The sequence below is a fragment of the Sciurus carolinensis genome, chromosome 4, assembly GCF_902686445.1.
Source record: "Sciurus carolinensis chromosome 4, mSciCar1.2, whole genome shotgun sequence".
In the NCBI taxonomy this organism is placed as follows: Eukaryota; Metazoa; Chordata; class Mammalia; order Rodentia; family Sciuridae; genus Sciurus; species Sciurus carolinensis.
Window position 1 is genome coordinate 53,807,519 of NC_062216.1, and position 17,372 is coordinate 53,824,890.

Genomic DNA, 17,372 nt, shown 5'->3' on the forward strand with positions numbered 1-17,372 from the left:
TCTGGATCAAAACTTGTTCAAGTTAAGGTAAACTTGACCATGAGACATTAAGCAACCTTGACCTGAATGTCTCATCATGAAATAGATATTATCTGATCCACAAACCATAATGTAAAATGTTCACAGCAACACTTCATTGAACAGGTTTAGAAAGAATAAGTAAGCTGCACAAGCAGGTGTCTCAGACTTCCAATGTACTATGCTCCTTTTGCTGCCTCTCCCACAACTCAGTTCCTCTTTATGACAGTGAGCATATGGTCATTGTTAAAACAGAAGGTAAAATCATGGACTTGATCTATGACTATGTCAGCAAGATATGCTAATAGCAGCCAGAAATAGACTTTGAAGCCTTATTAAAAAGACCAAGTGGAAATTGAGCTTGGTGGCTAATGCCTGCAATAACTGCTACCTGGAAGGCTAATACAGAAGGATTTCAAGTTTGAAGGTAGCTTGAGCAAAGTAGTAAGACACTGTCTCAAAAAAAAAAAAAAATGGTCCAAGTAGGCCTAAGTTCAAACATTAACTGTTCATGTTGCTTAAGAGGAGAGATGGTTTGAGGTACCCAGTCATGGATAATTAATAATGGGTTGACTGATGGGTTAGAGTCTTGGAAAGATTTGTAGGTACCAAGGAAGTCTAAGGAAAAGATATGTAGATGGACTTCTACAAATGAAGACTTAAAATATTCATATTCTATCATAGATATCCACTACAGAGAATATTCTCAAAAATCAGGTCAGCAAGATCTATTCAGTATATGTTAGCAGGTCACCTCAGTGCTTATGCAAAAGGTCAATGTATATATAAACACCATGAGTACAGAAATGGAGGCTTTTCATGAGCCTTCACTATAGCATTATATTGGATTAGCCAACATAGTGGACATAGATTTATTACATTGAACCATTCATTCACCAGAGAACTGGGAAAGATGCCATTAAAATTATCCTAAATCAGCAGACAAAACTTGGTGCCATCTCCCCCATAGCCATTCAGCATGAGTCTGAGAATATAGGAGGCAAGGGTGAGAGTGGCCTCTTTAACTATAAAATCAAAAAATAAAAATTAAAAATTTAGGGCTGGGGCGATAGCTCAGCTGGTAGAGTGCTTGCCTTGCAAGCACAAGGCCCTGAGTTCGAACCCCAGTACCGCAAAAAAAAAAAAAAATTTAGAAAATACTGAGCAATTCATATTTTCTGTTTTGGGAACCCTGAATTCTATATATTTGGATATTAGTACCTGTGAGAAGAATTCTTTCACCAAGGGAACATAATCATGGTCCCATTAAATTAAATACTTAAGAGAGTCCAATGGACATTTTAGGCCTTTATGCCACTGAATAGATAGGCAGAGAAAGGGATCCCTACATAGGATAGATTTAGAAGGAAATTTTGTTGGTGCTATATAATGACACCAAATAGAACTATTTTTTGGTGCCAACATAACAAAGAAAAAACTACCAAGGACTCATATCCCCAGGACTCATATCCCACAGGACTCATATCCCACAGGACAAATAACCCAATCAAGCTAAAGGTCCTAAAGCAGAAAAGAGGAGTGCAGAATGTGGGGCAAAGAAAGAAGCATTTCTGATTATTCACAAGCAGAGATGGAACTGGGAACAATAAGGAAATAGTTTCCTTTTTATCTCCCAATATCACATATAAAGAATGCTGCAGGGGTGGGTGGGGGGTTGGAGCTCACTTTCAGGTGAACTATGTTCATGTTGATCATTTTTCTTCTTAGCAAAAAAGCAGATGAAGGCCAAAATGAGGCGACTGTGCTGAATAGATTCTGTTTCTACCCTTCTCCACCCTGCTCTGTGCCATGGAACACTGAATTGTATGGAATACATCAATGGGCTTCCTTGTCCTTTAGTTTTGCTCAATAAGGAGCAACAAGGAGGCAGGAGACCAGTGAGGTCAGGGTATTTAGTTACATGTAAAATGGCCATATCCCTCAACCAAAGACCAGCTCCTATCAAGCAGATCTCTCCACAATGCTTCCTAATTGTTTTCTTTGCTGTGCAGAAGGTTTTTTATTTGATGCCACCTCACTTATTGATTCTTGATTTTATATCTTAAGTTGTGGGAGTCTTATTAAGAAAGTCAGTGCCTGCACACTAATGTTGGACTATTGACCTTATGTTTTCTTCTAACAGTTGCAGCATTTCTAGTCTAATTCATAAACTCTTAACTAAGACTTGTTTTATGACCTAAAATATGACCTATTTTGGAGAATAGGCCATATTCAGCAATTCTGAGAAATACTGCAGAGAAAGTGAATTCAGCTATCATTGGATGAAATATTCTGTAGCTAGTGATCATGGTTCATTTGATTTATAGCTATAATTAGGTCAGAAGTGTATCAATTTTACATCTGGATGACCTGTCTCTTAGTAAGAGGAGTATGTACAAATCACCCAATATTACTGTATTGTCTAAGACATAATATCAAAAAGTATTTCTTTTATGCAATTAGGTGCACCAATATTTGGGGCAAAGTTTACTATCATATTTTTTCTTGTTGAATTTTTCCCTTTATCAATATGTAGTGTTCTTTCTTGAAGTCTGCTTTGTCAGCTATGAGAGAAACTACTTCTACTTGTTTTCAGACTCCATTTGCATGGAATATCTTTTTCCTTTCTTTTACTTTCAGTATGTGGTTGTCTTTGCCTATAAGATGAATCTCTTATAAACAGCACATATTTGGGTTTTGATTTTTAATCCACTATGCCAGTTTATATCTTTTAATTGAAGAGTTAAAAACATTCACAATGAAAGGAATTATGGAAAGACACTTGTTATTTTCTGTCATTTTGATTAGTTTTATATATTAAATTCAGTCTTACTTGTCATTTGCTTAACTGCTCTTCTATTGAGCTTTTTCCATTCAGAAGCTCTGGGGGTTGCTTTTATTTCTTCTGTGTGTATCATTTTTAAAGTATTTTCTGTAGTGTTGGTTTAGTGGACATGAATTCTTTTAGTTTATCCTTATCCTGGAAAATTTTAGCTTTGCTGGATATAGTAAACTTGCTTGGAAATTGTTTCATTTTAGAGCTTGGATTATATCATTTCAAGTCCTGCTGGATTTTACCATCTGATAAGTCAGAGGTGGGCCTTATTGGTTTACCTCTAAATATGATCTTTTCTTGAGTCTTTTAATACTCTTTTATGTTAAGCCTTTTGATTATGATGTGTCTTAAAGAAGTTCTCTTTTTATTTTTGTCTCTTTGGAGTTCTGCCTGACTGCTGTGTGTGGATGTCCATCTCATTCCCAAAGTTTGATTTTTTTCTGCTATTATTGCACTGAAAACATTCCTAATGCCATTAGTCTGTATCTTCATACCCACTTGCATTTCAACAACTCTGAATGTTGTCCCAGTATTCATTTATGTTCTAATCATGGCTTTTTATTTCTTTACTACTTATTATTTCACTGCTACTTGAAGACAAATACACTGTCTTTAAGGCCTGAAATTTTGTTTACTACATAGTACAATCTGTTGATGATACTTTCAACTGAATATTTATTTGATTTATTATGACTTTCATTTCCAGGAGTTTTCATTGATTGGTTTCTTTTCAGAATCTCTCTTTTTTAAAATGGCCTTTCACCCCTGCATTTTCCCTTAACACATTCTTTAGGTCTTCTTTTTAGTTTGTTGATCATTCTAATAATTGATATTTGTGGTTTTTGCCTTGAATTTATTCCTTTCCATATATGTTGGCTATTTTGTTGTGGGATTGTAAATTTGGAAGGAAGCCTTATTTGCCTGTTTTTTAATGTTTTCTGGGGTCTTACACTTGTGCATCTGTTGAGATAGATTCCTCTTCCTCTGTTATAAGAGCGTCCTTTAGTTGTCCATTGTTTTTAAATAATTCCTGTGCTTTCAACAGATCTTAGCTTCAATGTATAGGCTCAGCATATTTTAATCATTCATTTTAATCTCCAATGCCTCTCAGATTACCATTGCATAATTACTGATTTAATTCAATCTTTGAGAAGTGCTTCAATAATGTGAATTTCTCTGAAGTATTTTAGAACCTCTCTCTGTTTTGCTGTGGTAGCAGATGTCCATTAATAGTACTTGAACCCCCACCCAGCCATTCCAACTTTGGGCCTGCTTATCATTTGGGGTGTTTTTAATATACTGTATTCTATAAGTTGAAATATTGTTAAAGCTTAAATGGGGTTATTTTTTGTGGTATAAAGGTGTGCTCTCTCTTGACTGGATTTCAGGTATGGCTCAATATCAGAAGTCTCCACCTTGTGAACTCAGAGTATCACAGTCATTTTCCAACACTTCTCAGAAAAAGGGGAAACAAACAGCAGTAAACAATAAACAGTATTAAAATAAATGCCTAGTGCCTACTATGACATCTTCAACATCAATTACCACAAAAAGAGGAAAGATGGAGTCAGCTGTTAACAACAACAACAGTAAACAACCTTGAACTAGATCTAGTATCAAGGTAATTGGCAGATGTCAACTATGCCATTTACAGTACTAAAAGCCACAATGAGATGAATGGTGGGGGCAGAAATTGTATAAATTAAATAATTCTAAAAGCACAACTATAGTTCATTAAAAAGAAAATGGATTAGGAAGGCAAAAAAAGTTTAAAATATTCAAGAAGTGAACAGAAGGAAAGTAGAAGAGACATCTACCTTTTTAAGTTATGGCTATGAAGGAGGAGGATAAAAAAACTAAAAGAAGCAAAACAAATAAAGAGAAAAAGAGAGAACAAGAGAATTTGGCCATTAGAGGGAGAAGAAAGATGAAAGAAGATAAAGGATAACAAGATAAATGAAAATTAAAACATACCAAAAAATCAAAACAAACCAAAAACACTAACCCTCAAAATATAAAACAAAGTAAAAATCACAAATGGGTGAAAAATGATAAAAATATAATATATACATATATCATATATATATACACATATGTGTATGAAAATATGTATAATAAATATTTATCATTACATACATTTCATTTTTATCACTTTTTCCCCCTTTTGTAATTTTGCTTTGTTTTCTGTGTGTGTGTGTGCGTGTATGTGTCTTCACAAACCAATCAGCATATCAAGAACATAGAAAGAATGAAGGGATAATATCTGCTGAGATGGTCAAAACTGTTAATAAGAATGAATGTTCAGGCTGCCCTTTTCTTTCTTCTTGAACCATGTACCCCTAAGATGAGGCAAGGACTGGTTTTTGTTTTGTTTTTTTAATCTTCTTCTTTTGTGTTGTTCACCAAGCTGCCAGCCCAAGTGGCCTGGAACCAAAGCTGGTTTTAATAGGTCTCAGCATCCCTTCTCACTGGTATAAGATAGGATCAAATGGGAAGTACTGTCAACATAAGTTTTGTCTGGACAAAGCAGGGTGGAGCTGATACAGAGTTCTAAATGGGAAGTTTGAGTGGCTGGGGTTTAGTTACAACCAGATCTTTGGAATTTGTTGAGTCGAATCTGTTCAAAAGAGATCTTTACTGGATCTCAGGGCCCTCCTGAGAACTCCACTCACAGGGAGGTAAGCAACCCTCCACAGGTCTTGCATAGTCCACTGCCCATGAATGTGGTCCTCCCAGAATCAGTACCAAGATGTAGTTATGCCCATCTGTCTGCCTTCTGTAACCTCCCCAGAAGGTGTTGCTAGCCCCAAGATCCAAAGGGAAAATGAGCCACACTCCCCTCCATATCTCAATCTAATTCCCTTGGACACAATCCTTACTATACCCATTTCAATTGTGCCCTTCCAAGCATGCTTTAGACCATATGGCAGGAACTTGTCAGGACAGTGTGGCAATGCTTGCTATGATCTCCTGGACTCCTGCAGTAGCAAGACCCAGCATGGTGGTTTCAAGATGGCTCCCCACCTTAGTTCTCTGCTGACAAGGCAAAAAAACACAAAGCACTTTTCAAACACCAGCTCCCTAGACAGCCTCTGATTTAGCCACATTCAGAGTGCTTCTCTATTCCACAAGTTGTTTTTTTTTTTTTGCAGTGCTGGGGATTGAACCCAGGGCTTTGGGCTTACAAGGCAAGCACTCTACCAACTGAGCTATCTCCCCAGCCCACTCTATTCCACAAGTTTTCCTGTGTCAAATTTTTTCCCTGTGTTTCTCTCTTCTTGCCTGTGTTACCCATTCCGTCTGGTTAAGTTCCATAGTACTCTTTCTCATACTGCTCAAAGCCCACACATTTTTGTGTCTCTATGATTTCTGACTGATACTGAATTTCAGTGAATTTCCACTGTCACTCACCTTACTAAGAAGCAGTAATCCTTGCTGCTGGAATTCCAAGCCATGGAGCAACTGGAAAGTGCACTGCTCCTCTAATCTGCCATCTTTGATCTCTCCTATATTCTGCATATTAGTCCTCCATTAGATAAATAGCTGACAAAGATTTTCTCTCCCCTTCTATACACTGTCTCTTCACTCTGTTGATCATTTTCTTTGCTATGCAGTAGCTTTTTAATATGATGTACTGCATTTGTCAATTCTTACTATTATTTCTTGAGCTATTGGAATACTATTCAGGAACTCTTTGCCTGTGTCAACATTGTGAAGCATTTTCCATATGTTTTACTCTAGTAGTTTCAAAGTTTCAGGTCTTCTTTAAGGTGTTTAATCCATTTGGTTAATTTTTGTACAGGGTGAAAGATAGGGATCTAGTTTAGATCTTCTACAGGTGTTTGACCAATTTTCTCAGCACCATTTTGTCAGAGGTTTTTATCCAATGTATGCTTTTGCTCTTTAGTCAAGAATCAGATGACTGTAGATGTGTGGGTTTATTTCTAGGTCCTCTCCTCTGTTTCATTGGTCTACATATTTTATGCCAATACCATGTTGTTTTGTTAACAATGGCTCCATAGTATTTTTTTGAAATTGGGTACAGTGATGCCTCAAGCATTATTGTTTTTGCTCAGAATAGCTTTGGCAATTCTAGGTCTTTTATATTCCCATATGAATTTTTGGATTATTTTTACTAGTTCTGCAAAGAATGTTATAGGTATTTTGATGGCATTGCATTAAATCTGTGGATCATTTTTCAGGGCTATGCTTTCAGTTTTAACAGTCAGTATGATGTGGGTATTAAGTTTATTGTATTAGTCTCCATTGAGTTATGATCCTCCTATACTCACTTTATCTGGGCTTTTATCATGAAGGAATGTTGACTTTATGAAAGAATTTTTCTGCATCTATTAAGATAATATGATTTTTGTCCTTCATTCTATTTATGTGCATATTAAATTTATTGATTTGTATACATTGAACCAACCTTCCATTCCTGAAATAAAAGTGATTTGACATGGTATATGATCTTCTTAATGAATGTGATGCTGAATTCAATTTGTGAGTGTTTTATTAAGGACTTTTGCATCTGTATTCACCAAGTTTATTGGTTTACCGTTCTTGTTTTGCTTTCATTATTTTCAGGTTTTGGTTGTAGGATAATGTTAGCCTCATTAAATGAGTTTGTAAGAATGTCTTCCCTTTATATTTTATGAAATAGTTTGAGGTACATTGTTACTAATTCTTAAAATGTCTGGCAAGATTCTGCATTGAATTCCTCTTATCCTCAACTTTTCTTTGTTTGGAGAAATTTCATTACTGCTTCAATTTTTTTTTTTTTTTAGATGTTGATAGACCTTTATTTTATTCATTTATTTATATGGAGTACTGAGGATCTAACCCAGTGCCTCACACGTGCGAGGCAAGCACTCTACCACTGAGCCACAAACCCAGCCCCACTACTTCAATTTTTACAGTTTTTACATCATCTTGGTTCAGTTTTGGTAGATCACATATTTCAAAATTTTGTCCATTTCTCTATATTTTCCAATATATTTAGCATATAATGTTTCCAAGTATTCCCTAATACTCCAAAGTTTTCAGTGGTATCTGTTATAATGCCTCCATTTTTGTCTTTAACTTTATTTTCTCAGTCTCCATTCAGTAAGCTCAGACATTAAGACCCTTCTAAAGATGGCTCCCTATTATGAAGCAATATAAATCTTTTGGGAAGTGGAGGGAACCTCTTCTCCCATACTAGCTCACTATACTGGTACCAGGTCTCCTGTTTCTCACACTATGTAAGTTGCTTGGTGGCAGACTCTGCATTTAGAGAGTTTGCTGAGAATCTCTTTCAACCCACTAAAGGGGTTCTTCCCCTCCCCTGCCAAGTTCAGTATTGGTGAGATCTCTCTTATCATTCTTAAACCCAATATTTCTGGGTTTCACCTGATCACTGACTCTCTATATTATTGCACTCCAGCACCTTCCTATAGCCCCCCTACCTCAACATGCAGCTGCACACCTGTTTGGAGCAGTGCTGAGTGCCTGTAATCCGCCATCTTCAGGAGTCTCTTAAATTCTTAAATAGGACTACATGGAAGGTATAAAGGACAGAGTTTCACTACCTGTTCTTGCTCTGTATACTTACAGTTTTTTTTTAAAGAAAATTACCATGTGTATGCATTACTTCCATAAAAACAAATATCAGAAATAAAAATTTGTGCTGTCAATTTCCTTTTTAAAAAAGAATATATAGAGAGAAAACAGAAAAACATAGCAAGGTGTATATCACTCAAATATGAATAGCGGTTATCTCTGCCTACATGGTAAAATGACAGATTATATAAATTTTCTTATATGTTCCCAAATATAACATGTTTTACATGATTAACATAAACTGTATGTAATTTTTAAAAATACATAGGACTTAAGTTTGTCTTCCAAAGAATTAGTGGTATAGGAAAATAGCTAAGAGAGCTAGATGCCCTTCAATAATGCATTTGATTTCACCAGTGATTCACATATAGGACACATTTATATATACTATAAATATTTAAAATATACATAGGTATTTCTTTTAAATGCTGTCTTTAGGAAGTTTGAAACATTTTTAATGATTTTTATTTAAGTTTTTATTTGTTTCTTTTGATTTTTAACCCATTTTATCTATGGTAATATTTATCTAATTTTATGTCAATAAGAAAAGAAATTATCTAGGTTATAGAAACATCCTTATCGATGGATATTTTTTTCATGATACACTTCCCTATATGTTGAGGAATGCATATGTTCCCTATATGTTGAGGATATTTTTATCCTCACTTTAACTCTAAATATTGCTAATTGCAATATGTGCCTTGTTCTACAAAATATTCTTTCTTCCACACACTTCAAAATTTTAATAGTGATAGAAAACAAATGCAGTTTCTAAATGTAAACTGCATAAAATATATGCTATCATTCTGGATAATTTTTGATGTGTTAATTTTTTTAAAGATTAAATTATTACATACCAGTATAATTCCCGCAGAATAAGGAGTAATACACATCTTTCCAGGAAATGTTGCTCCCACATAACTTGAATAATCCCTATAACTAAATAAATAAATATACATTTATAATTTTAATGAGTGACTTAAACGTGAATCTTCCTGCTTACTTAACTGTAGTTTATAAAATCCTAGTCTATAGCAAGTGAAGTACAGTCTTTCAGTGTATTAATTGTTTCAAATTTTGAACATATACTTAGCTAAATTGGACTAAATACTCTTAATTTTTAAAACATATGCAACAGATAATGGGTTTTTAGTTCTTTACTGTGCTCATCACATTTGGTTAAGATTACCAAATCTAGCCGGCGTATGCCTATAATCCCCGCAGCTCTGGAGACTGAGGCAGGAGGATCTCAAGTTCAAAGCCAGCCTCAGCTACTGTGAGGTGCTAAGCAACTCAGTGAGACTCTGTCTCTAAATAAAATACAAAATAGGGCTGGATGTGGCTCAGTGGTCGAATGCCCCTGAATTCAATCCCTGGTATCAAAAAAAAAAAAAAAAGGAATTACCAAATCTCTGGTTCAAATATGACCAAAAAATTTTCTTGATTGACAATGACAAAAAGTTTTAATGTATGGATAAAAATGTATCACTCTTATGTAGAAAATTTCAACAGTTTCTCATAGGAATGACTATATTATTTCACAACTAAACATAATTATTCAATTTGGGGGAAGAATCCATGTAATGATCATACAATAAAAACATTATTCTAAGTTCTTTACATGAATTATTCCACTTGCTATTCAAAACAAACCACCGAAATAGATAATATTTTTATCTACATTAAACATCTGATGGGAAAAGTAGCTCTCTACAGGTGGCATGATTAAGTACTACCAAAGGATTTGGACTTAAAAGTCTGAGTCCAGAGGCATATTCTCAACCACTAAGACATAGATGCTCCAAATATATTCTGCTGTCTTTAGAGTTTCCACCCACATATATATGACAGGATGAGTAAAGAAGTTTGGCACTCAGTTCTTTTCTCTCAGTTGCTCTTTGCAACTCCGTTTCATCCCTTTGCTACCTCTATTCCATCTCTCTGATGTGTTTTATATCTACCCAACCCTCCAAGCACTCATTTTTAAGTATTTATCCCTAATGCCCAAGTTTAATTTTGCATTTCATGGTAAACTTATTACATTTTTCTTCAGCCAAAGTAGTTCCTCCAAAAGATACTTTAACAAATCCATCTCTTCATAAGTCTTAAGATTTCCACTAAAACTATACACCCTTACGATGAGATCAATAGTTACTTTTTACTTCATACTGCCACCCTTTGATGTGCCCACTGCATGTCAAATCTATTATCAAGATCTACTGTTGCAGGGCTAGGGGTGAAGCTCAGTGTAGAGCACTTGCCTAGCAAGTGTGGGGCACTGGGTTCAATCTTCAGCACCACATAAAAATAACCCAATTAAAAAAATAAAAGCATTGTACCCATCTACAACTAAAAAATAAAATTTAAAGAAATGGAACTCCACGGGCCAAATTTGATCTATTAATAAAAAAGATCTACTGTTTCATTTATTCCTTTCACTTCTTCTGCGGTTCCCCACCCCCATATCTAACTATAAATTGCATACTCTGAAAGAACTACATAATTTTTTCATTGTTTTTAAAACCTGGAGTACTCTTCCACCTTTTCTCTCTGCCTACCCAATTTAAACAATCCCAACTCTGCCTTCAAACTTCCACTAAGCATTTAACTTGATCTTTCTATATTCTCTCTCTCTCTCTCTCTCTCTCTCTCTCTCTCTCTCTCTCTCTCTCTCTCTCTCTCTCTCTCTCCTCCCCCACTATAAATTGTAAACAAGAAGATATAATGCACCAACATTAATTTAACTATGTCCATCATGCCTACTATAGGATTTACTCAAACCAGATTGTAAGCTTCTGGAGAACAGAGATCATAATGAATTTCTGTTAATCATTCTATTTTCATAATATCTATTCCAGAACATTACTCATTGTAGATATGTGAAATGCTTCTTCAGTAAAATAACATTGAGATATCAAAAAGTGGTACTATGTTTAAGCAGAATGATTGTAGCATAATTTGTATATTTCTAATGGAATAAATTCTTTTTTGTGAATTTCACTTACAAAAATTAGTGCATATAGTAATGTCAGCAAAATGACTGAGTTCAGGTACCTGGTGAATTTCACTCCACAATAAAAAGCCCAAAACAAAGAAAACACCACAACTATTCTGGTAGAGTGCCATGGGAATGTGGCAGAGATGTTGCAGAGCAGAGATACACAATGTACTCATTGAAAAGTAGCTAAGTACAAAATATCTATCATCCCATCTCTCCAATCACGGGCTATTCTGAGCCAAGAGGCACTTCACTCAGCAGGAAAAAATACAAATAAGGTCCCCATTTGGTATATAGAATGCTTAGTCATGCTAAGGACACCTGAAGTTCTTGCTGCTAGAAAAACCTAGAGCTTTCAAAGTCTCCACACCAACTTTAGGGTGTTTCCAGTGAATCCACATTGTACCACAGAAAGAAGGTAGTCAACATTGTGCTCTCCCCCATTGTTATAGGACCCCAAAGTCATCACACCTGGGGTCCTATAAAACAGCAGGATGGTAACCCCCAACAGTTCAGATGCCCTGGCTCGTAAACCAGCTGTGTGGCCCCATCAACCCATATTCACCCCTGGGAACCAGATTTCCAAATCACCCATTGATTAATATTAATCTGTTTAGGTTTTCTGTATCCTCTGGTTCAATTTGGACAGGTCTATATGTCTAGAAGTTTGTCAACATCATCTAGATTTTCAAGTTTATTGGAATATAAGTTTTCAAAATAATCTCTAATGATCCTCTGGATTTCAGAAATGTCTGTGGTGATATCTCCTTTTTCATCTCTTATTTTGTTGATTTGAGTCTTCTCTGTTAAGTTCGACTAAGGATTTATTGATCTTGTTTATCTTTTCATTAAGGATAGCTCTTGCGTTATTTCCTATCTTCTACTGGTTTTGGAATAGTTTGTCCCTGCTTCTAGGGATCTTTTTTTTTTTTAAATGTAGGCACTAAATGTTATCAACTTTCCTCTTAGAACTGCCTTCATAGCGTCCCAGAAATTTTGATATGTTGTATTACTATTCTTCTTTGATTCTGAAACTTTCATTTCTCCTCTCATTTCTTCTATGACCAATTTCTCATTCAAATTAGTATTATTTAATGTCCTCCTCATATATGTGGTTTCAGTTATTTTTCTTGCTGTTGACTTCTAACCTCATTTCATTGTAATCTGTTTTGGAGAAGGTTCCTGTGCTACTAAAAAGTGAACTCAGTTGTTAATCAAGCCCATTTGATATATAGAATGCTTAGGTCTGAAGTCTTTACTGACTTTGTATCTGGATGACTTATCTCTTGGTGAGAGGTATGCGTTGAAATCACCAATATTATTTTACTAGAGTTCACCTGAGACTTAATGTCAAGAAGTGTTTGCTTTATGCAATTAGGTGCTCTGACATTTGGGGTATACATATTTACTATCATATTTTCTTGTTGAATTATTCCCTTTAGCAGTAGGTAGAGCTCTTTCTTGTTTCTTCTGCTTAATTCTTGCTTAAAATCTGCTTTTTCAGATATAAGACTATCTACTTCTGCTTGATTTGGATTCCATTTGCATAGAATGTCTTTTTCCATTCTTTTACTTTCAACTTGTGGATGAGTGGGTAAATCTCTTGTAAACAGCACATAGTTTTTAATCCACTCTGCAAGGCTATGACTTTTAATTGGAGGGTTGAGACTACTTATATTCAGAGTTATTATGGATAAATATTTATTACTTTCTGTCATTTGGTTAGTTTCATAGATTTAATTTAGGTTTTAATTTTCATTTGCTCTTCTAGTGACCTTTGTCTGTTTGGGTTCTTCTAATGAGCTTTGTGTATTCAGGAGCTTGGGTTAGTTTTTTGAGTTCTTCAGTAGTGCTGGCCTAATGGTCATGAATTCTTGTACTTTATAGTTATTGTGGAAAGTTTTTACTTCCTCTTCAATTGATTGATAGCTTTACTGAATCTAACAATCTTGGTTGGTGATTGTTTCCTTTCAGAGCTTGAATTATGCCATTCTAAGCCCTACCAGATTTGAGTCTGAGTTGAGAAGTCAGAAGTGAGTCTTATTGGTTTATTTCTAACTGACCTGACATTTTTCTCTTGCAGATTTTAAAATTCTATCTTTATTCTCTATTGGGCATTTTTCATTATAATATGTTTTGAAAAGTTTCTTTTTTATTTTTTCCATTTGAGTTTCTATATGCCACTGTGTGTGGATGCCCATCTCATTCCTAAGGTTTGAAAATTTTTCTTATTTAAAAAATAAAATAAAAATTGAAAATTTTAAATATTTCATTAAAAATGTTATCAGTGTCATTAACCTGTATCTCCATAGCCCCTTAAATTCCAATAACTCTTTTGTTTTGGTCTCTTAATGTTGTCCCACTGTTCTTGTAAAGTCAATTATTGTCTCTCTTTTTTTTTTTTCTTTTCTCTAAGTTTATGAGTGTTCAAGTTTATATACACTGTCTTTGAGATCTGAAGTTTTGTATTGTACATAAACTAATCTGTCAATGATACTTTCAACTGACTTTTTTATTTATTGTTTCTTACATTTCTAGGAGTTCTCAGTTGATTTCTTCTCATTATCTTTATCTCTTTATTGAAATAGACTTTCAGCTCATTGCAGTGGTGCACACCTATAATCCCAGTGGCTCAAGAGGCTGAGGCAGGAGAGTCTCTAGTTCAAAGTCAGCCTCAGCAACTAATGAGTCGCTCAGTAACTTAGCAAGACCCTTTCTCAAAATAAAAAACAAAAATAGGCTGGGGATATGGTTCAGTGGTTAAGTGCCTCTGGGTTCAATCCCTGGTACCAAAAATTTTTTTAAAAAGAAAGCAGAAATAGTCTTTCACCTCCTATATTTTCTCTCTTAATTCATTCCTTACTCTTTTAGATTATTAATCATTACAACCATTAATTTTTATTGTCTTCTGGAGTTTCATTCCTTTCCTTATATGTGAGTTCCCAAGACTGAGAACTATAAATTGTAGAGGGAGCTTGTTTGCCTGTTTTCTCGTGTTGCGTTAGATTCTTCTTCCTCTTTTAGGAGTGAATCTCTGGTGAGTTGTTAACATTTTACTAATAAGTCCTATGCTTTCAGTACATCATGTAGACTCAATATAACATAGACTGAACATAATCCAAGTGTTACTTTCAACCTCCAATACCTCTTTGAATGGAGTGCCGAAATTAGCAGTAGTAATTTAAAAGTAATCCTATATCAACCTATATTCTGTAGCTAATGACTAACGATCTCTGTAATTGTATTAACCCAGGAGGAACATGGATGAGGAGTAATATAATATAGCAAGGTTTACACATTAGTAATTATATACTAATAATAAAGAAAATAGAGAAAAGGAAAGAAATTAGACATTTGGAAGGAAAAGGGTGTGGGAGGGAGGGGAAGCAGAGGTTAAAATGGGAAGAGTACAGTGGCTTCAGAAGATGAGTTTGATGTAGATTAGTTACATAGAAGAAAGATTAGGTATTAGTATCAAGTTCATGCACTAATTATAATTCAGAGATTCATGTTAATTTTTGCTGAGGTTTTTGAAAAAGTCTTTTGTATTTGTTGTTTGACAGGTGTAAGGAAGATGTTAAAATGTAAATATGTCCTTTGATTTCAGCTCTGATTCAAACAGACAAATTTGTTAGATGAGTGTGTATGCAAAACTGAACCCCTTCTTGCCTATGAACCTTCTGGAAGGGGTTGGAGGTAAACCGCTTTCCTCTTTCACAATGGCTTTGATGTTATGCCTTGAGGTGAGAGTGAATTCTGTTGGGAAAATTAGCCAGCTCCTTTGTCTGCTTCATCTATAGACTGACCTGTCTTGAATTGTACCTCTCATTCCTAGAGTCCCTGTCTATGTGCTATGCTTGGGGTCTGGGGAATTGGGACTTTCTGTCTGATCTTCCCAGGCCCAGATCCCTGACACCTGTCCTCCACTCTGTAGTCCACAGACCAATATACCAATTTCAGATGAAGGCACCCATTCTTCTCCTCTCTGCAGAGCTACAACAGGGTCCCAGTCTCTCTTCTATTCTCAGATTGGGGGTGGGTTTGATTGCTCATTGATCCATAGAAACATATAATGATTGTTTGGCCTTAGGTATTCAGCAAGCTAAGTATACTAAGTACAGGACAAAAAAAAAAAAAAAAAAAAAAAAAAAAAGGTGAAAGTGAAATCAATGGACAAAATAGTAATTTCCGAAAAACAACAACTGACAATATGAAAGAATTCCAGTCGGATCAATGAGTCCCTTCAAGATGTCGGTGCTTTGACAGCTTCCACCAGCTCTGCTAGGGAGCGTTAACTACCTGTGTTAGGCATTACCTGTTCTCTCTCCAGCCAGGGACTCCCAGGTTTTCGACCCAAGAAGCACAGCCCAACTTTTCTGAATGTATTATCTGCTCCCATTGAGGACATGTGAAGTAACATCTGTTTTTGTTAAGCCCAGTGGGAAAGTGTCCTCTTGACTGAGGAGTCCTTCCCCTCCCTTACTGAGCCACACATGAATGACAATGTCATCATCGGTTGCCATTTTTTTTTTTCCCTATTCTAAAAACCATTATTTTTTTGTTTTCTTCTGGGTATTAGCACACTGAGTTACCTCCCTCTTTTTTTCCTTGTTTCCCTACTACAAAACTGCAAGTTTAACTCATTCTTAGAGTCCTGTGTCCTCCATTCCACCATCTTAGAGCCACCCATGCTGTTTAAATCAAACAGTTTTGTGTTATATTTTAAAATGAGTTAGCAGTGGCTCCAACTTTGTTCTTTTGGGTCACTACTGACTTGTGATGCCTCGAGTTTTGTTCTTTTGGATCACTATTGGCCATTTGGGGTCTTTTGTCATTCGTAGAAATATCAGGACTGTTCTTGTGGCATTTTGTTAGGGATTCCATAGATCACTTTAGGTAGCATGACACAACAACATTTATTCTTTCAATTAATTAACATGGGTAAATTTCTATTTATTTTTGTCTTCTTCAATTTCTTTTAACAATGCTTTTTAGTTTTAGGTGTAGATATCTTCCACCATTTTGTTACATTTACTCCTAAGTATTTTATTTTTCTTGAAGCTATTGTAAATTAAATAGCTTTCCAGATTTCTTGTTCAGCTAGTTCACTTCTAGTATACAAAAATGATACTAGTTTTTGTATGTAGATTTTGTATCCTGCAAGTTTACTGAGATCATTTATTAGATCGAATAGTTTTCTTCTGAATCTCTAGAATTTGTTAGGCAAATCAGTCAGTTATGAGCAGATGGACAAGAGGAAGGACAGTAAAGGGTAATAACTTACAGGAGGAAATCAGGCACATGCATCAAAGGGAATTCATAGACTAGGGATAAAAGAGAATTTTAGCCAAGGAGGCAGAAACAAAAGAAACAATTACCAGGCAGTTCAAATACAGGCCTGAGGAGTAAGCAAGCTAAGCCACAATACCCTCTGCTCCAGACATATTCAAAGTCAAATTGGTAGGAATGGGGTTTTATTCCAAATCAACTTTGAAGAAAGATGAAAAAATAAATAGTCATTGTTTCAAAAGTTCCATCTCCAAACTCTCTGGGAGGAAGAAAGCTTTTCGAAAAGGGAAGGGATGCATTAGAACAAAAGACAAAATTCCACAGGTTTCAAACAGTTTTTCACTTCCAGGAATTTCAAATGTTCTGACCTTCCAAGTCCAGGGAGCCTTTCTTATCATGTCAAAGGGACCAGGACTTTCTGGAGCCATCACCTGCATCCATCATCTGCATCTTCCAGTTTCAGAGGAGGGAGGGCTTCCAAGTTCAGCCTTTTTAAATCTCAACTCTGTAAGGTCCACGTCACCCTCCCTGACATCATCTGAACATCAGTATTCCCTGACATCTCTCCTGAACATCAGTATTCTCCATTTTTCTAATAAACTCCTGCCTGAAAATATGTGTGACTCACTT

The 17,372-nt window shown here is 35.4% G+C and overlaps 1 protein-coding gene across 1 annotated transcript in view; it reads right to left on the reverse strand.

Annotated features, from left to right (window-relative positions):
• Positions 1 to 17,372, reverse strand: part of Adam32 (ADAM metallopeptidase domain 32) — a 159,594-nt gene that overhangs the window by 51,574 nt on the left and 90,648 nt on the right. Inside the window, exon 10 of the mRNA XM_047549669.1 lies at positions 9,313 to 9,394. Within this exon, the coding sequence (XP_047405625.1) occupies positions 9,313 to 9,394 (82 nt within the window). The remainder of the gene's footprint in view (positions 1 to 9,312; positions 9,395 to 17,372) is intronic.